This window comes from Leguminivora glycinivorella, chromosome 6, assembly GCF_023078275.1.
Source record: "Leguminivora glycinivorella isolate SPB_JAAS2020 chromosome 6, LegGlyc_1.1, whole genome shotgun sequence".
Taxonomy (NCBI): domain Eukaryota; kingdom Metazoa; phylum Arthropoda; class Insecta; order Lepidoptera; family Tortricidae; genus Leguminivora; species Leguminivora glycinivorella.
This window is the reverse complement of record NC_062976.1, coordinates 3,836,424-3,856,227: the sequence shown is the minus strand read 5'-3', so window position 1 is coordinate 3,856,227 and position 19,804 is coordinate 3,836,424. Positions and strand designations below refer to the sequence as shown.

Below are 19,804 nucleotides of genomic sequence, written 5' to 3'. Positions count from 1 at the left end.
TTCGAACGTTTGAATAAGATTACTTTTAGTACGCGGATGATGCCACAGGAAAAAGCTAGTAATCAATAAAACAGAACAAAACCTAAGTGAAAATCATGCGACCATTAGTCATTACAGTCACCAAAACACAGACTAAATGTAAAAACAGCGCACGATCAATCAAAGGGTAACATTCGACCCAAACCGTCAATATTTGCCAAGTGGTCACGACATCGCTGTGTGCGCTATTATTCACCATGTTTGACCAAGAAGTGTAGCGAAGACTTGGCCTCGGCTGGTGGCCATAAATCCGGGGTAAACTGGGATTTGTCCCGCCTTTTTATAGTTGTGGGTGCAGACTGTTTGAACAGTTTTGAGGGACAGCAGAAATGTGCATTTGCTCACTACGCTTGTGCGTCCTATGTAATTTGCAAGGAAAAAAAATAATCATGATGATCAGCTGATCTTAGCTAGACTGAATAACAATTTAGGTGGTAGCAGGAAAAGCATACTAAGTAGACAATTAAAACCAAAAAAATACAAAATACAAAATACAAAATCATTTATTCAGCAAATAGGCCACGGGGGCATGTTTGTAGGACAACATTACAGAGTATTCATTAAAGTTAAACATTTATTAATCATAAAAAGTAGCTGATATAGAATTAGAGATGTATAAAGTTCTAAATGTTTTATTACTAACTATAATCAATTAAAGCAAACAGATAAAAGATAAAATCATAATACTTCAATAGTTGTAAAAGACTGAATATTACAAAAAAATATTATACTTAATCAAATAATCCATGGAGATTCTAAATTTAATCTGATTGAATTGGAATTGACCCAATGTTTGTAGGACCCACCTTACACACATTTTGTAAAAATGGGATGTAGTTCGTTTATTTTATTTGCAAAATAAATAAAATCAACTTGGTTTACGAAAGGTTCTAAATTTAATCTGATTGAATTGGAGTAGAGTACATGCATATTAAATATTTCAAGGTTATTTAATTATTTTACGATTCTCAAAGCATGCTAGTTTTACCGTCCTTATACAAATACTCCAGTTTCCAATATTATTGCCAGTGTCCAATTTGTAGTAAGTTTGATAATAAAAATCAGTAAGAACTTATCAAAAGACTTGTCCTAGGTTTTTACTGGATTCAGTGACCCCACCGTCGCGTGTCAACCCGGTATGACAATTGAATTTTGTGGTGTACCCGTTAATAATTTAGGGGATTGTGATTGCCTTGCGCTTTTGTTTTCCTACGGCACTTGGCTCTGTTTTTTAAACATTTTTTGGCAGTAACCAGCTTATTACTAGATTTCTTTCAACGTTTTACAAAAACGTGGAATCAGACTTTTCGCGCAATATGACATAAAAAGTCGTCCTCTAAAAGCTTGCACAAAGAATGAAAAATATGGTCAGTATTCTTGCTCATACAAATCAAACACATAAGTATAATATAACTCCGTATAGACAGATAGTCTAAGAAAAAAACGTACCTCAGTACCATACAGAAAAAGGTACGGTGGCCTAGATGGCATAACACCTATGGGGTTGACATTTTAAAACATATCAAGCTAAGTAGGTATATGGGCCAAATTATCAAAACTGAGGTTCAAAAGTTTTAAGCCTGTGTCAAGAGATGGCAGTCTGTGCACTGTGATTACACATTTTACTTCGACAGTAACTCTCTATAATACTCGATCCTCTTTGATACAAATAAATAATAAGCTAACTCTAAAATAATAATAACATTAATGTATTTATATTATACAAGAAATAAATAAATGAAAAAAATGAAATAAAAAAAACTTAAAATTAAATTAAAAACTAAGATAAATTAAAATACTTCTAAATCCCCTGCGATATTGTGCCAAATATGAATACGAATTCAACAGAAATCTCAAAACACTGAATAATATTTCACTTAAATAGGTACTATGATAAAATTTAATAACCCGTCATTCCATAAATACAGCGAATTTTGGGTCAAATCATGTTATCTTATTCTGAATCATAGTCATTCCACAATGGCAAATCTAGGCACGAGTTAACCAATGTTGACCTGCAATTGTTTAAGAATCTAATCCATCAAAGGAGCCGCCATGAATGACGTTTCGACAGTGTTTACTGACAAACCTCAAATTGCGTCAATGACAAATAAAACCTCTTCAAATTCTACTTTAACAGCCTTGTATTAAGGTTGAGAGATATAATGTTAGGTGTTTTTTGGATACATAAGGTAATTAAGAACATTAAGAGTGTTGCTTTAGCAAATAATTCGGGGAAACCAGTGAAATCGGGACAGAAACAAAGACGCCGGTTGAGTTTGACGATTCTAATGACCTTAAAGGGTTATCTTGATTACTTCGTGTACTTCCCTTTCATTCATAACGTTTGCCTTTATTGTTTACTACTATACAAACGTACTGAACAGATTGTTTATTTTTTTTGTACCTAATAGATAGGCGACACTTACATACAACAAAATCTTGAAATTTTATTTTAAAAGCATCCCTTGAATTTACATATATGAAGTTATTATGTAGGTTTGTCTTTAATGTACAGTCGATCTCATAAATATGTGTACCTTAACTCGTTGCTTTAAGGTGTACACATATTTATGAACTCGACTGTACGTCTGAAGGAACTAAACTTCCATGCTTTTAAACGAGTGAATGATGATTTTATATGAGTGAGTGATGGAATCCATACTAATATTATAAATGGGAAAGTGGGTGTGTCTGTTTGTTTGTCCGTCCTTCAACGCAAAACGGAGCGACGAATTGTCGTGATTTTTTAAGTGGAGATAGTTGAAGGGATGGAGAGTGACATAGGCTACTTTTTGTCTCTTTCTAACGCGATCGAAGCCGCGGGCAAAAGCTAGTGATAATATAAAAGGGAACACCAATGTCAAAACTGTCAGTTGCCAGGAATACCCAAGAAAAAATAAAAAACATGCTTATTCTATGTTATTGACTGAATATGAAAACTTGAATAGTAATTTTCGTCATTTTTTGGCAACAACACATTCAAATAAAACATATTACGTAGATTAAAATATTGTCATACCTCTATACAAAGAATAAAAGTGATCAATGACTCCAAGTGTTCCGAGCTGGAATCTACTAAAAAACTACAAACTGGGCTACTTAAAAAATACAAGTTAAAATAATTTCTATGAAAATAATTTGTTCTTAGAGTACGTCTAGTTTTTTTCTGCGCATCTCACAAACACAATTGTATAGCGAAACGTCACTAATCCTCCTATGATTGTGTCAACCGTCACAAATGTCAGTATCGAAATGTGACGTTTCACCAGGCGTGGTTTCCCTAAGCCCCGGGCTTCATGTCGCCGCCTAAGCCCAGCCGGCGTATCAAGCTGCCAATTTTATCACTTATCCACGTGGATAAGACATCTGTCACTCTCACACTGACATACTTGCTAAAGCATGACGGATGCTTTATCCAAGTGGATAAGTGATAAAATTGGCAGCATGATACGCCGACAGATTTGTCAACGATATCGAAGAATGTCAAAGATATGTTTCGTCACAATCCCATTGTTTAAGTAACATACTTGTATTACCAATGTTCTGGATTAAATTCTCGAAAATTCTAATGATTTGTTTTTTTGTTGCCAACAATACAATACTATTCCTCTTCATCGCAATGCTCAATAAACATACATACATACATACAATCACGCCTGTATCCCATAAAGGGGTAAGCAGAACACATGAAACTACTAAAGCTTCAGTGCCACTCTTGGCAAATATTAAGGGGTTGAAAGAAAACGAAACTGTGACATTGCAGTGACAGGTTGCCAGCCTCTCGCCTACGCCACAATTTGACCCATAATCCCATAGTCGCCTTCTACGACACCCACGGGAAGAAAGGGGATGGTGAAATTCTTAACCCGTCACCACACAGGCCAATAAAAATAAAAAAAAACATTCAGTCGAATTGAGAACCTCCTCCTTTTTTGAAGTGGGTTAAAAATAATGAATATAGAAGAAAATAGCAACATAAGGTAAACCACAAGTGGTTCTTTCGCTAAGGAGCGATTTCTTCGAGATAATTTAGGTAGCGAAAATGAAGAGTAAGTAATTGAACTTTGTGCTTTTAGTGTCTATTTGTATGACACTTGAATTTAATATACTTCCTTCAATATGTGTGGCGTAATTGTTGAAATGGAACATTGGTCAATAGTTAAGAATAATAAGTACATATGTACCTTATCCCTAAAATATACTCATACTTACCGACATATGGACCTAGGACCCCAGCTTAGAAGGCAGGGTCACTGTTACTACCCGCTAGGCGAGACCGGTCATCAAATTATCGTTACATATTTATAAAAATAGAAATTCGAGGAAAAAGATCTCGTTTGATAAGGTTTTTCAGACCAGAAGATTACCTACGCAGTGGATTACGGATTTGGGTACTGCACGTAACTAACATATGTTACATTTCTGGTTGTATTCTGATATCTGAGTCTGTCTTTTCTGAGAGTTTAAACTGCCAGCCATATAAATAAAGATAGCGAATTGGGTAAAATGTTTCATCAACACGACGTTTTCTGTTATTAATCCGTGGGTGTCGTAGAAGTCGACTGTGGGATACGGGTTAAATTGTGGCGTAGACGAGAGGCTGGCAACCTGTCACTGCAACGTCACAATTTGGATTTCTTTCAACCCCTTTTTGCTAAGTGTGGCACTGAAACTTAGTATTCATGTGCTCTGCCTACCCCTTTATGGGATACAGCCGTGATTATTTATGTATGTATGTATGTCATTAATCTTAGGGCAACTTGCACCACCCGCTTAACTCAAGGTTAGTAGGCTGTTAACTGTCAAATTCCATATAAAATGGTGGGTTAACCTCGGGTTAACCTCGGGTTAACCCTCCATTTTCGGTAGTGCAAGTGATCCTTACAGGATGAACATAAATCAGCATACGCCTTTAAAATTAAAAAAATTACCTACATTTCTACCTAAAAATTCGTGAATGCAAAAAATGCGAACTTGTAAGAGTATAATTACTAGATAAACATAATTTCAAAAGATTAAACCATAAAGATACGAGTATACCATTTCCGACGCACAAAATCAATAACAAAATTGTAAAATGTGCCAAATCTAATCTCAATGGTGACCTTGGAATGTAAAACTTTGATTAGTTCGGCTGTGGATTACTGTGTACACAAATCCAGGTTGATTAAGCCCGAGGTTTTGATAAATGTCATGTTTTTATGATTTTGCTTTAGATCATAGATGTCGCCGCCATGTTTGCAAAAGTTGTATAACATTATGCTTTATTTGATATTCATAAGTGCAGTGGAGTGGCATATGCCTACTAGAACTACTTAAAAAAATCATTGATGTTAAAGGCTTATTACAGAGTCGAGGACTATTTGACAGACAAACATGCATGGCCCGAACCAGAAACTACAAAAAACGAATCTTATAATATCTTTTAAATCTTGTTGTTACGTCCATATTCCATAGGATCCTAACTATTTCTCGCAATCCCCGATAGATATTGATACTCGAGTTAACGGAAATAATAATTTTAGTTCACTACTTATATTCAAAATGGGACACTAAGATTAAACAAACTTTGCTCCGAGCAAAATTCTAAATGTTTACAAAACTAAAGAAAGAGAAATCTACCGTCCAAAAATCAATTGTGCCAGCTAAAGTGAAGAAATAACATTGACATTCTAAAGGATAATTGCAACTTTTTCATCAGTTTTTCAAGAAATAAGAAATATAAGTTGCGGTGAATCGTACGATTTTCATCGCGTTCAATCCAAGATTCGACAACATGTAATCCACCGATAACATGGATTAGCAGATATCTTTACGATTGATAAAAGACATTAAAACGAATGATAACATTTGATTTATACATATTATTTGTTACATTTTTATGCTGATACGGCTAATTCACAAGCTGCAAATAATGTTGCACGCGTTGATATGATCGGTGTAGGTGTGTAAAATGATTAATGTACCTACTTCTTATAATAATCATATGGTTTTTATCAATATTTAACATATACTACATACAGATGTCATATATACCATAGATCAAGCAAACGTATCTACTTAGCGTGTCAAATGAACAGTAAAATCCACTGAGTTGTCCGTCTTTAATCGAAGCTTGCTGCTTTCGGGCGTCAATTTTTGTAAGTTGGGGTTCATAAAAACATTAAAAATTCCTCGTTACGTGATATTTAATTGCAACAACACAAAAATTATGAAAATTCAAGGGCCTGAGACATATTTAAAATCACAGGCGAGTAACAACTTCAGTACAAAATCTGACACGCTCGGCCCCTATACAAATATTTAGATGAACTTGTTTCTTCTATCCAAATCTAGTTCTGTGGTACTACATTAATATAATTATAATATTCTTTACATACTGCAGTGCTCATTTAAGACTACTCGAAAAATAAGAACCTACAAGAATCAGCCTTTGGTAACTTACGTTCCTTTCTTATTTACAGTAGAGAAATTCATTTCGGTGAGAAAATTTTCAAATATTAATTTTGGGGTGAAAATTAGATTAACTTAAAAACATCTCTTAATTATTGATAACACTAATTTATCGCTGCATAATGTTTACAAACTGAATATCTTGGCTTTCGACACCCAAAGACCGCCATTCTCTGCAGGGAAATTTCTCATAGACAACGAACAATAAGAAATAACTACAGATTTAAAATGGGGTGTGACTTTATTAAAATAGTGGTAAATTATCCACGGCTCCCATATGTGGGGTTATTGATAAATAATCCATATTAACGGGCGGCGCATGACTTTGCATGTTCGTGGCGTCAATTATAGTTTTATTGAGCTTATAGGTGACTTTCCATCTCTGAATGATCCTTAAGCAGCGTTTTAAGGTCCTTTTTGTCTGTAATTTCAAGAGAAGGTCCTTATAGCACATGAGGTCCCTAGTCTGATGGATTCATCATCATCATCATCATATCAGCCCTTTATCGCCCACTGAAGCATAGGCCTCTCTTCTAGTACGCCACTTGTCTCGGTCCTGGGCTAGTCTCATCCAGTTGTCCATTAGTCTGATTGATTGCCACATTTGATATTTGATAGAAATCGCTTAAGGATTTTATGCCTGTAGCAATTAAAATTATGTTAGTTTGTGCAACTTTTTCTGTATTTATATATACTTATACATAGTCAGTAGATATTGTTACATATTTACATATGCATACCGATTTGTCCGATTCAACCGATTCAACGTAACCAATTTAGGATAGCACGCGGATTTGCGTAAGGGTCATCAGTATGCAAACAATATGCTAATTCCGAATGGGCTACTGAATATTGAGCCACAAATTTGCAAGGCATTTTGATAAAAATCTAAATATTACCAGTGATTCGTGAAAATCATCGGAAATTCTCATTGGTAATTCAGTGTGGTAACGTTGCCAGACGATTGAGCCAGGTATGATTTGTAAAGGTAATTTTATTGAATTTTAAATGTCGCATAAAAATGTCAAAATTTATGTTGAGAAGAGAATTGGAAACATTGTAGGCGTGACTCGGTTAAAACTTATATATTTTTGCTGTAAATCTAGTTTTAAATATCTTTCGTGAAGATTCTGTTACCAGAATGACCCTACAAACTACCAACAATTATAATATGAATCTCCTGAAGATCTTCCTATAGTATATAAAAAGTTGTCTTCTCTTCTTCATAGACTTTTCGACCTTAGAGCTTTTTCACATTATTCGATCCGATATCGGATTTAAGACCGAAATCTTTGTTATTTGCCTTTGACATGCTTCCTCCTTAAATATTTGAAATGCTGTTCTAATTTGGGATTTTTCTATCCACTTCGATCTAACTGTTCTTTTCAAAAGTTATATTAGTAAATTCTACCTGTTCAGTGTAGACATATTGTCTGTAGTGGATTTCGATTTCTCATTTCGACTGCATATTCAAACCTAGATATCCATCGATAAAACAACACAACCGATTACAGAAACACTTAGCCGTGTTTTTAATTTGTTAAAAGCTTTGGAAAAATAGCAATCACAATGCACCGGGCACTTTGCGGCGCGCCTCTTATAATTAAAATTGCATTAGTGCAGCGATACTAATGCGCTGTGCATAGAAAAATGCACTCTTGTAATATAATTAGCTTTCATGTGTGTAGAGATGGACAGAAATGCAATTCAGCTGTAATGACACTTGTAACTGAAGAGAAGGAATTTTTCGAAAACCAGAACCGTATTTGTATAATTAATACCTGCTAATTGATTTAAAATTCCAATTCAAGGTCAACAAAGTTATAAAAAAACAATTATAAGTGCATGAATTTACCTTAGTTATATAAGTGGAATTCCAAATTTAAGATCTCCCGCAGAATTTGAAGTATCCTTTATCATTACACAATCTGCAAGAAAATGGACATAGTCATCCACCACCTTATTAATATCAATGTAATAATAGAGGTGACTTGATTAAAATTGCACCCATAAATCAAACACCAAAATTAAGATCATCTAATTACAAAACGGCACAATGGCTCACAATGAACGTCCTCACACTCTCCATTATCCCATTCAATATTTTGCAAACCCATAAATTCGAGCATACTGTCGGGGCGGAACAATGAATCCAAATAACCATTAATATGTAATAAATACTATGGGGTAATAATGCTGGGGGACAAACAAACAAGTGTACAGAGGCAACCCTAGAGGGAGCCGAGGATTGCCGAGCTGATCCGAGTGTTCCCGATTGGTTCCGCTCTGGATGACAGCTGCTGCGTTTCGGTATAGGGGCGCCTCTTCATTAGTGCAACTTGTCTGCTGAGATGGATGTTTGTTTTTGGATGGCCGCTTGATGATGTATGATTTTTCGGTAGGGAAAGTGACGGTCAGGCCCCGTAGCCGAATGGCATTTCTCCGACGCCAAACGAAAGCGATACGCCGCTGGCTCTGTCGCGCCAATACGCAAGCGCGATAGAGATAGATATCTACTAGCGCTTCGTTTCGTGAGCGTTTCGTGAGCGATTGTGCCATTCGGCTAGCCACCCAGGAAATATCCATTATATTAACGTTGTATTGCAAATATGTAGAGTTACAAATTTCATATACTTATCTAGTAGCGACAAAGAGACTGTTTTAAATATGACGGAGAGTAAAACCACTACAGAATGGAAAACTGGAACGCAACGTTTTATTGATATTTTATCAAAGGCATGTAAAGAAATAAACTAAAAATGTAAAAAATAAACATTTTTGACAATTCCAATATGATACAAATGACAGTAATTTCTAAATACCTACCTAATAACGAAGCACTTCCATAAAATATCTACATACCTAGCATATACTTAAACTTGATGGCCAACAAAAAAATGCCAATCACAATGCAGAAGTAGGTAAAGTAGAAGATGAATAATGACAATCAAATTATGTGAAAAATAGTATAACTTAATATTGAAAAAGACGAAAAAGAAAAAATAAATGCCGACAGCAATACACAAATTCAAAGTTCACCAAAGCTTAAACACAGCATCAGAAACTAAACGGAGCGTAGTTTTACCGAATAAAAAAGGGGCCCAGACCCAATGTGTTAATTACAGGGGTGGGCCGGAGGGTCCAATGAAAGTCAATTTGGTGCTACGACATGATATGGCCCATTTCGCCGACGACAAGTGAGGCACCTGCGCTTTTTCAAGCCCCCGGGCCCTTTGATTGTACCCTTTGTACCCGAAAACGATCCCATGTTTGGCAAATTGCTATTTGATGTCGCTTTGCTGTTATTTTCTGGGCTATTGTTAAAGTAGTTTTTTTATGTTTTATTGATTTTATAAGAATTTACGCGGATGATCTTATAGTCCACAGTAAGCTTAATTAGGGACGGTGAGTAGGTTTGGGACTAAATATAACTAGGAAAGAAATATTTGTGATTGACACAAATAAGTTCATTAGGTACCTTCCTTTTATTAATAGGTATATGTCGGTTAGGGTGGAGTGAAAAATCGTTTTTTCGATAATCAAATTGGGGTACCTGGGGAAAGATGCTCCATACCAAAATGAATAAAATATATAATGAGAACTTTTCAATATTTTTAAGTTTTGTACTGCCCCAAGGCCACTGAAAGTTTTGTAAATGCCGATTTTTGGAGTAATAAGATAATGATAAAAAAACAATTAAAAGCTGTATGCATTGTAATTTTCACATTTATATTTATATTTTAAGTAACAAAAGAACCAAATTTCATAATTTTTACTACTAAATTACTAAAAATTATAATTTAAGAAGCACCTGAAATATATTCAATTGCTAAGTTATAAATCAGTTTTGTATTCTTTTTTAGTGTTGAAAACTGGCATTATTTTTCTTGATTCGAGCCGTGTTTTTATAAAACCATCTCTCCTTTCTAGTCCACATACTGAAGCACTAGCTTCAGTTACAATTTTCACGCATCTTTCAGTTGCTTGTGTGTGACAAGGGAAGTTCTGAATTTGTGATAAAATAAGGTCTTTTGTAGCATCCGGATTTTCAAGACACTCTGAAATTATTTCTGTCGATATGTGCTTAAGCAAAGGGGTTCAGTTATACTAACTGTATTCCAATTTATTAGTTCTGTGTACGATTCAGCATTAAAATTAAATTTTGGTAAGACAAATTGCCGAACGAGTCCCAAAGATGATGTGGTTTGCTTTTCTCTCAATTCAAGTACCCTTTGCAATGCGGATTGTTTGACAAGTTTTGAATCATCTGCCAAAATCGATATTAAATATATTTTCCGGGTGGCCGAAATACCCATTCCGCTGAATGACTGGATCAATAATTTTTTTTAAGTCATTACTCAAATATCGAGATAGTACCATCGTTTGGTGTAAATGTTTAGTACCATAAATACAAAGTGGCTGAGTCTTATTAAAAGACTGACACTTATATGCTGCAATATCAAATAATCGTCTAGCGTCTGAACGAAACTGTAGCAATTTCTGTTTATAATTTTCATCATTTTTCCTCGAAGCGTAAGGTTTCAACACGGTTCTGTATTTTTTATAAAAGTTTTTAATTTTTGTAACCACAGAACGATAGTCAATTGTAGGTATAGAAGATAATTTCCACTTTTCTAACACATGTTCTGCCACTTCATGGCTTGATTCCGTCACTAAATTCACAAACTGGTTCGGTTTATTTCGACTTATCAAAATATAAAACATCATTACATCTTCGTATGTCGGCAACAGGTTCGGTGGTAGTTCCCTTCCATTCATAAATATTGGACATTTAAAATTACTTCGTAATAATGCCATGACTTCGCAATAATAACTTTTTACAGTATACTTGAACGACTAAAACGATTTTGCCTTTGCAAACTCCATACGATAACAAGTACCTACTTATTAAATAGGTAGAATGCGTTAACGAGTTTATACTGCTAAATATGTCTTACACTGAGCTAGACACATACTGCTAAATGTAAATAAATGTGTAAAGCATACAATAGGAGGTAGTTGATAACTTTAATGCTAACTTTTTTATCATCTACCGCAATTACGGCTAGTGTAGGACGTGGGTTCTTACTGTAGTATGAACGAAATTTTCAGTTGCTTTGTGGCAGTACTAAAAATCAAAATAATAAAAAAGTAATAATACACAAATAAAAGTAAAGTAAAGGAGCACCAATTCCGCGGTAACCCATCAAGCATATTACAACTTTTTTTTTCTTCATACATTCACGCTCCACCCTAATGTCGGTAAACCACCAAAAAAGCTAGAAAGTCATTAAAATGCATGTAGTTGAAATGAAGAAATCATTGTTAAATTATTATTTTTTTGCACTACCTAGTTGATGGAAGTATGTAATGATTGGTATATCCGCTTGGGTTTTTTGCGATGTGTATTTAATACTACCTACTGCTGTCGAGTTTGGGAAACCTGAATGATTTAAAATCATATTTGTTCCTGTTTTAAAACTAAAGCTAAATAGGTATAAGTAAGTGTAGTAAGCGAAAACCGCATAAGGCAAAAATCATTGCAATATTTGTCACCTAAACCGCAAGCACGTAAGTGACCCATTATTAAAAATACGTATTTTGTTGCAGAGGAAATCAAATTCGGCATCAACCGTCTGGTCAGCGAGAAAACCGACGAGGAAGAAGATGAGCAACACACCGAAATCCCCAGACCCGAGGACATTTCCCCCAACTCCCGCTGCGGCAGCTCATGCTGGCCCCCGTCTCCGCAATCCCCTCGATCAGTCCGCTCAAGTTCCCCTGAACTCGAAGTGGATTCCCCTCCTTCATCCCCAAGAAGACCTCCGGACTCTTCGCCACCTCCGAGGAGATCAGAATCATTTTCTGTCAGCGCTCTCTTGAGACCTGATGCACCTCGAGTGCAGCCGCAGCGGCCTTTCTTATATCCTCACCTGCCTTTCGCGGAGTTTCTTCGAGACGCTGGGAGTTTGGGTATACCTTGGGGAGGTTACAGCAACCTGTACCTCCACGCAGTGCAGGCCGCTGGTCCGGAGTTCCTTCGGCTCCGAGCGGCGGTGCTTGGAGCTCCTGGACCTTTGTCACGACCTCTGCCGATTGGGGACGTGTACTCGTGTGTGAAGTGTGAGAAGATGTTCAGCACCCCACACGGATTGGAAGTGCATGCGAGACGATCGCATAATGGCAAAAGGCCGTTTGCTTGCGAGATGTGCAGTAAAACGTTCGGACACGAGATCAGTCTTAGTCAACACAGGTGAGTTTATTTCATTATTACTTTAAAGTGCTTTTATATTTTCATATTGTAAATACTCCTCATTTAATCATTTAGTCGTAAAAATAAAGTATTTTTTACTTGCTAATCATAAATTTTGCCAAATGAATTTGTAGTTTGTGTTCCCGTCTATTTTGTGCAGCCTTTATTTATTAAATGACTTTCCTTACTGTTTCTAAATTGTCCTGTTCTTGTCAATATTCATACCTCACCCTCTTTCCAGGGCTGTCCACAGCGTGGAGAAGGTGTTCGAATGCAAGCAATGCGGGAAGACCTTCAAGCGGTCCAGCACGCTGTCGACCCACCTGCTCATCCACTCGGACACCAGACCCTACCCTTGCCAGTACTGCGGGAAACGGTTCCACCAGAAGTCTGATATGAAGAAACACACTTACATACATACTGGTGAGTCTTAGTTTATAAAGTACAGACCAGACCATAGTCCAGAATTATGTCTTATCCTCTGCTCATTTTTTCCAGTGTTTAGGGAAACACAGTCCGAAAATAGGTATCTACAATATAAACAAAAACACTTACCTATGTATTTACTTACAAAGACTAGTCATAGACATACTGGTGACTCGATAGAATGAATATAACAACAAAAAGAAAAAAAATGGTCGGGATTATCCAATTATATCTATTATCTACTAGATATTAATTTATATTAAGGATTTGATAGGAGTTTTCTCTCAACGTCCTAATTTTACAATAGCTGCCGTTTAGAAATCGACGTTATGGTACATCTGTACCTAGATAGGAACGTATCTAAAATGCCTTCGTGTTCTCTGACCAACAACTTCGCAAATTTCCTTGTTCTTATGTATCATTTTATCAATTATATCATTTAAATATCCACCTACTTTAAATTAAAGCTTACCCTCATTATTAATCTGATCTAATCCTACAAATTCATCACCAAAAACTTATCCCAATTCCACTTCATCAAAACAATTTAAGGCAAACTCCGTTTACTTACCATAACTCAGGGCTGTCACGCCGCCCCAAAATTAATGTGTATTAACGCTAAGATGAGCTAGGTGTTTTATAATAATTGCGGGCTGAGACGTTTGCGGGTACATTATAAGGGCGGATTGGGTTGCGGATGGGACATACGGTCGTGAAAGACGAGCGAACGTAAGTTGCAGAGCAATATTAGAGGTATGATATACGCTAATAATCGCATGTAATGGGGAAAGTAATTACAAATTGATAATTTACATTTTTTCGCCATGGAATCCATAGTTAGGTTAATGTTTCCTTTTAAAATGTACCTGTTTAATATTTTACTTTTAAATTGAGGTTATTTTTTGTAGAAACGTTTGACGTTCTATTTCATGAATGTGTTCTATGCAATGGTACTCGTATAAATGTATGTATATGAAAAGAAATGCAAAATACCAAACCAATTCTATAAATAAATGTGTGGGTACTTTCGCTTGTGTGTGGTGGTGGGGTGTCTCTAATGTATAGGTATGTGTTGAAATAATTTTATCCTCATCACTTTTTTTTTAAATATTTTATACGTGTCTCTTTAATCGGCTGACTCATCTTTCTTTAATCACAACTTCTTCACATTACCCCATATTATTTTTCCGAAAAACCCTACAGTGAGCAAATACACTCCTGTAAAAAGAGATATTAAAGAAGCTAAAACATGATGTTTACCAGGCCTCTCGACAGTATCTCCAAATCCTCAGGCCCTTCATGAATATAAGATGCCGCGGTCGGCAGAGTTGTCTCGGTAACACTTAAGCCGCCGGGTAAGATTCCGTATCTTAACCCTAAAGTGCTATCATGATTTTACGTCCGTGTTTTAGTAAAGTTGTTGTGGCGACATGATTTTCTGAAGGCATGATTTAGTTATGAAGGATTGTCCTAAGGACAAAACTTTTGTTGTTAAGCTTAAAGAAGATGAACCTTTTTCAGAAATATTTATCTAATGAAATGAATAAGTATAATAGTAGTTAAATGAAAGCACAGGTACTTGACAAAAAAAAATGCCGACTTACTTACCTGAATACACAGGGAGTGTTCCATAAAACATACATAATAATTGTGTATTTTAAGTATCTCCGTCTAATGTAGAATTATTAAAATTGAGATGGATATATTTTTGAAACAACTGTGAAAGAGAGTCTCGTTCATATTATATCCGCGTCTTTTTAATATCAGATAATGTTCTGATACAAAATATATCCTGATACCTAATGTAAATAATAACCAAATTTTAAACCATTAGCAACCTACAGCACCATCCAGATCTCAAATTCGCACCTCCATATTGATAAAACATGTAAATTTTATTCATCACGTCTACCTACAGCTAGTAATTCCAACCCTTCTGTCACTGTCTCGCTTCGCACTAATTGAGAAACGGGAGATTTGTGTAGCGCTCTCCCTCACTCCCAGTGTCGAAGCAATGAAAACTGAATCACGGAAGATGGAGGAAGTCCCACCCTTCTTAAATGAACTGGGGTTCCTCAAGGGTAGGTATTTGGTCCTTAGTAGTTGCGACTGTTCGCGGAAATCTTTGCCTTGTAATGAAAATTATATGGCGGCGAATCGTTTCGAGTAATTGCTGAATGTTTTATTGAGGGTTTTATTGAAAGACTTTCTAGGGAGTAGTCTGGATTTATTCCAGTTTCATAGCAAATAAACGTAGTAAGGGAAAGCTATGTATTTCATTTTAATTTCAGATATTTAGAGCCCCTATTTAGAGTATAACATTCTAAGATTCCCTATTTATTTCATTTTCCTTATGTTTCTATGAAATAAATTGTTTGCCGTTTGGACTACAATCAATACCCATAACACCAATATTTGTTAAAATGCAAATAAAATAAATAAAAGAGACACTTCCAAAACACACACAATATTAGGTATAAAAATTAAATAGATCCTCACTTTATCAGATACAAATGACTAATAGTTAAGTGACGTAATAAAGCATAATATGCAATAATAAGTTTCCCTTATCAGCCATTGTCACGATTAAAAGGACAAGGGTATCCTGAATAATTAATAAGGAAGCCCCCGACACTTTGTCGGACAAATTGTTCTATCAACGCAGTAAATACTGCCATTAATCGCAACTTGGATACGGAATATCTTAAAAATAAAGTGTATTGTTTACAGTCTTAGATTTTAAAGGAGGATTTTCATATTTTTGACCATGCAATAAAATAATGTGTCCGATTAAAAAAAATGCAGTATCACATCACATTCATGTTTTTCTTCACACCATATAGCGTAGGCTGTCTAGTAGGTCTACATCTCGAGTCCTTTGTGATAAAGATGAAAAAACTAGGCCTCATGCACACTGTTTTTTTTTGTTCAAGAGATTCAGTGCAATTACTAGTATGTATTTGTTTTTATTACAGTTGTTTTAGTTTAATTGTAATTCATTATATTTAATTGCAATAATCATTAGGAATTTATACTAGTAAAATATGCAAATGCAAATGGACATGCGTCTCTTACTCTACACATGATTATACAAAAAAATTACAAACTGGAATATAATTTTCCGGAATATACTGTATATTTTAGTAGTATCATTTTTTTATTTTACTTAGACATTTATATGACATCAGAAAATGCATTAACTTTTGATTATACGCGACAGAGATCTCCGCGTGTAAAACGACGCACGCTCGCCACTTATCGTAGCTGTCTCGTCCCACCACACCTGATACCCCTTGTAAATTATTAACATCAACTCAGCGAATAGTTCCTCAACGGCATTTTAATCAGTGTCCCAAGTTGTTGATTAATGTACCCTACACAATTTATCGTCGAAATTTTATTTATAATTACGCCTGCGAAATTAAATGGTGGGTGATTACTCAACGTCAAGACGTACGACCACGACCTGCGATTTGTCACCTCGCCCGAAGGTTTAATTCAACGCTAATTGAGCGCGGAAGTTTGTAACCCCTGAACTTGTACCTGTTAGAACGGCAATTTACAAGTTAGTAGGTAGTTAGCAGTAGTTGTGAACAGTTGGAGTAATTAATATAAATTCGCCTGCCGCTGCTCTTTGGTTCTATAATTATCGAATGGGTTGAATTAGATTTGCATCCGCTTTTCAACTTATGTTTACATTTATCGAATACGGATATGACAGTTACTAATTGGGAATGTGGCTCGAAGTTAGACCCTTGTGGTACGCCTGAAGATAATTGTAAAATAAGTGAAGCTGAAGTGAATTTTAAAAGCCGTAGCTTTAGACCACAGACGTTCCTGAAGCAATTAACTGTAAAAGTTGAGCGATCGCACCGCCTCCACCTCATTAATGTTTGATTTTAAAACGCTCTCGTTTAAGAGGCATTTTAAAAAACTCTTCCTCTTAATTAGGCGTGGAATAAACAAGTGGCACATTAGCCTCTCGGAATAATTACGCAGCGCTATTTTCTTTTTTCCTTGCATTACTTCCCCGCACTCCGCAATGAAGAATTTAAAAAGCATTTGCAAAATTGGTTTGCACTGTGGTAAAAAATACAATCATGTTAATTAGTATCAAAGTAAGATTGCTGTAATTTGATAGCTTTGTTTTGTGTCTAGTTACACAAACATTCGTGTTGTTTCTGAAAATTCAAGTTTACTTATGTTTGTTTCCGTAACAAATTGAAAACAAAGCAGATACTTAGACAATGTTTCTTTACACTAGGTACCTATATTTTACGTTACTGAGAGTTTAAGAAAACAAGTATTTTCTTGCAAATATTTTCTTTCTTTTTTCATTATCGTTACCAAATTTACCAAATCTCTAAAAGTCTAAGACAATTAAAGCAAAAACGTCCGTGAAACGATTTTTCCGGCGAAAGATTGCCAAAAACAAAATTAAAAGTATAAAACACTTCATAATTGCCGTTCCTGGGCCAAATGGTCTAAACTTTTTGTTCGCAGCCCCTTTGATTACTTTTAAAGCCTTCTTCTGCTTAAAAATTGCAGAAAGCGCCTCGAAAGTTGTTAAAAACGAATTGCAATTGTGTAATTGGAAAGAAAATGCTCAATTTTCTTTTGGAGGGAATCAATATGGAAATGTAAATACAGAAGAATCTTTCGATGTTATGTTATTTGAAATAGATTTTAAAATACAGGTTCTTAGATTTACCTACATATGTATATTTAAATATGTAATTATGTAATGCTACAAGTTTTTTATCGTAACATTTTAGTCATCCAAACATAAAATCCTTCACTAACGTAAGAGCATTTTGAAAACCAAGCCACAGACTGAACTGTCCAATCTCACCAATTCTTAGTACAAGATTCCAGACTTCAAGTATTCCGTCCACACAAGGGGGCGAAATCTAAGCGGTCCATAAGGAAGGGGGGGTCCACAAGAAGTGCCCCCCTCGGGAGGGGGGTGAATCAAGGAGTGGTACGTGCCTGGCGTTTAATTAAGGACCCAGTCGGTGGGTACTTCGATTTCAGTGGAGTTTACTTTTAATTTAAGTCGTTTTTTGAATTCGATGCGAGGTGGTAGTGACATTTAAAGAGGCATTACTTGAAAGTATAGTTCCGACTTCTTATACGTGAATACATCCATTATAAAAAAATCATAATACTATGGAATATTTAAGACGATATTCTAAAGTAAAATCCGTGGCTCCTACTTCATCCAAGAGTAAATAAAACGTCATTGACGTATACATATAAATATTCATCTCTCCGGTAAACGAAAATCTTCCTTAAATTGAGTAGAGTAGATAAGTCTCTACTCTACTCAATTTAAGGAAGATTTTTCGTTCCTAAATGTTTAATTCCTATTAATAATAGTATCTTTTTATTTGTATCAGTTCGTTTTTTTTTTCTTCATTATGTAAGTATAATTTTTCTTTTTTTTAGATGTCACGACTTTGACACTTAGAGACTCTATTCATCTCTAACATATCTTATTAATCATGGTAGCTTTGTACTTTGTATAATTTATTGAAATTAATTTCCATAAAGTACCTAGTCTGTTAATATTTTTTGATGAATACTTTTGCATGTTCAATTGTACCTTGTTTTTTAATGCATGTTAATTATAAGATGTAATGTTTTGAAAAGAAGTTGCTCGCCGAGTTTCTTGCCGGTCCCATAGTGGAAACCCCTCCTCCAACTGAGGGGGGACTGAAATCTTCTCGAGGCTGAGGCGTAGGGTTAGAGCCGGCGTAGCTTTATTTGACGTCCATATGAGCATTGTAATATGCCTACTTGGAAAATAAATATTTCATTTCATTTCATTAACTTCATTCTGAACAAATGTTATAACAACATTTTGTGTTGTACTATAAAACATAAAATTATAATATAGGTACCTACTCATCATCTTTCTAGAGATATCTCTGCATATTGCCGAAGCACATTAACTTAATGCATAGGTAGAATTTATGTTGAATGTGTAAAGCTAAGCTTTCTCACAAAAAAATAAAACATAGCGATATCCTTTCAAAGATTTACACCCGATATCCAAGAAAATATATTTTGTTGAAATCCCTGAGTGGAATACACGGTACATCCAGATTTCCTCGCTCTGTCATCCCTCCTCCCTCAGACGTGCTTCTGACAATGCCGTCCGCGGTTATATGTATGTATATACATCGTATACATCTTGAGCATTCTGAAATACAGTGATATGAAATAGTGGACGTAGTTTAAGGAATCTGAGAAAATATTACTGAAAGATAATGGCAAAGTTTAATCCTGTCCATCTAGTCTGATAGTTTTGACTGTGTTAATTACTTACTGTAATCCTGGTACACAAAGTTGGGTGATCCGAACTACAGTTCGACAATTTTACTAGTAGTTTTTGATGGGTTTTTGTCATATAAATAAAATAAGGTGTTGAAAATGTGTTTGTTAATTTTTTTTTCAGCCGATGCATCGACTGTATCTTTGGGATACTCATTGGCCTTCTATTATTATGGATACCTTATATACTTAAGTACTTAATGTTTTTTTTTTTCTTATATTTGTTTCATACACACCTATCAAGTACCCCAAAACAGCCAAAATCAATATAACTTTGACAAGGTTGGAAACATT

General features: G+C 35.3%; 1 protein-coding gene across 1 annotated transcript in view; it reads left to right on the top strand.

Moving 5' to 3' along the window:
- LOC125226944 (zinc finger protein Gfi-1b) overlaps positions 1-19,804 on the top strand; it is a 130,143-nt gene that overhangs the window by 75,027 nt on the left and 35,312 nt on the right. The window contains exons 5-6 of the mRNA XM_048131126.1: positions 12,106-12,748; positions 12,990-13,171. Coding sequence (XP_047987083.1) covers positions 12,106-12,748; positions 12,990-13,171 — 825 coding nt within the window. The remainder of the gene's footprint in view (positions 1-12,105; positions 12,749-12,989; positions 13,172-19,804) is intronic.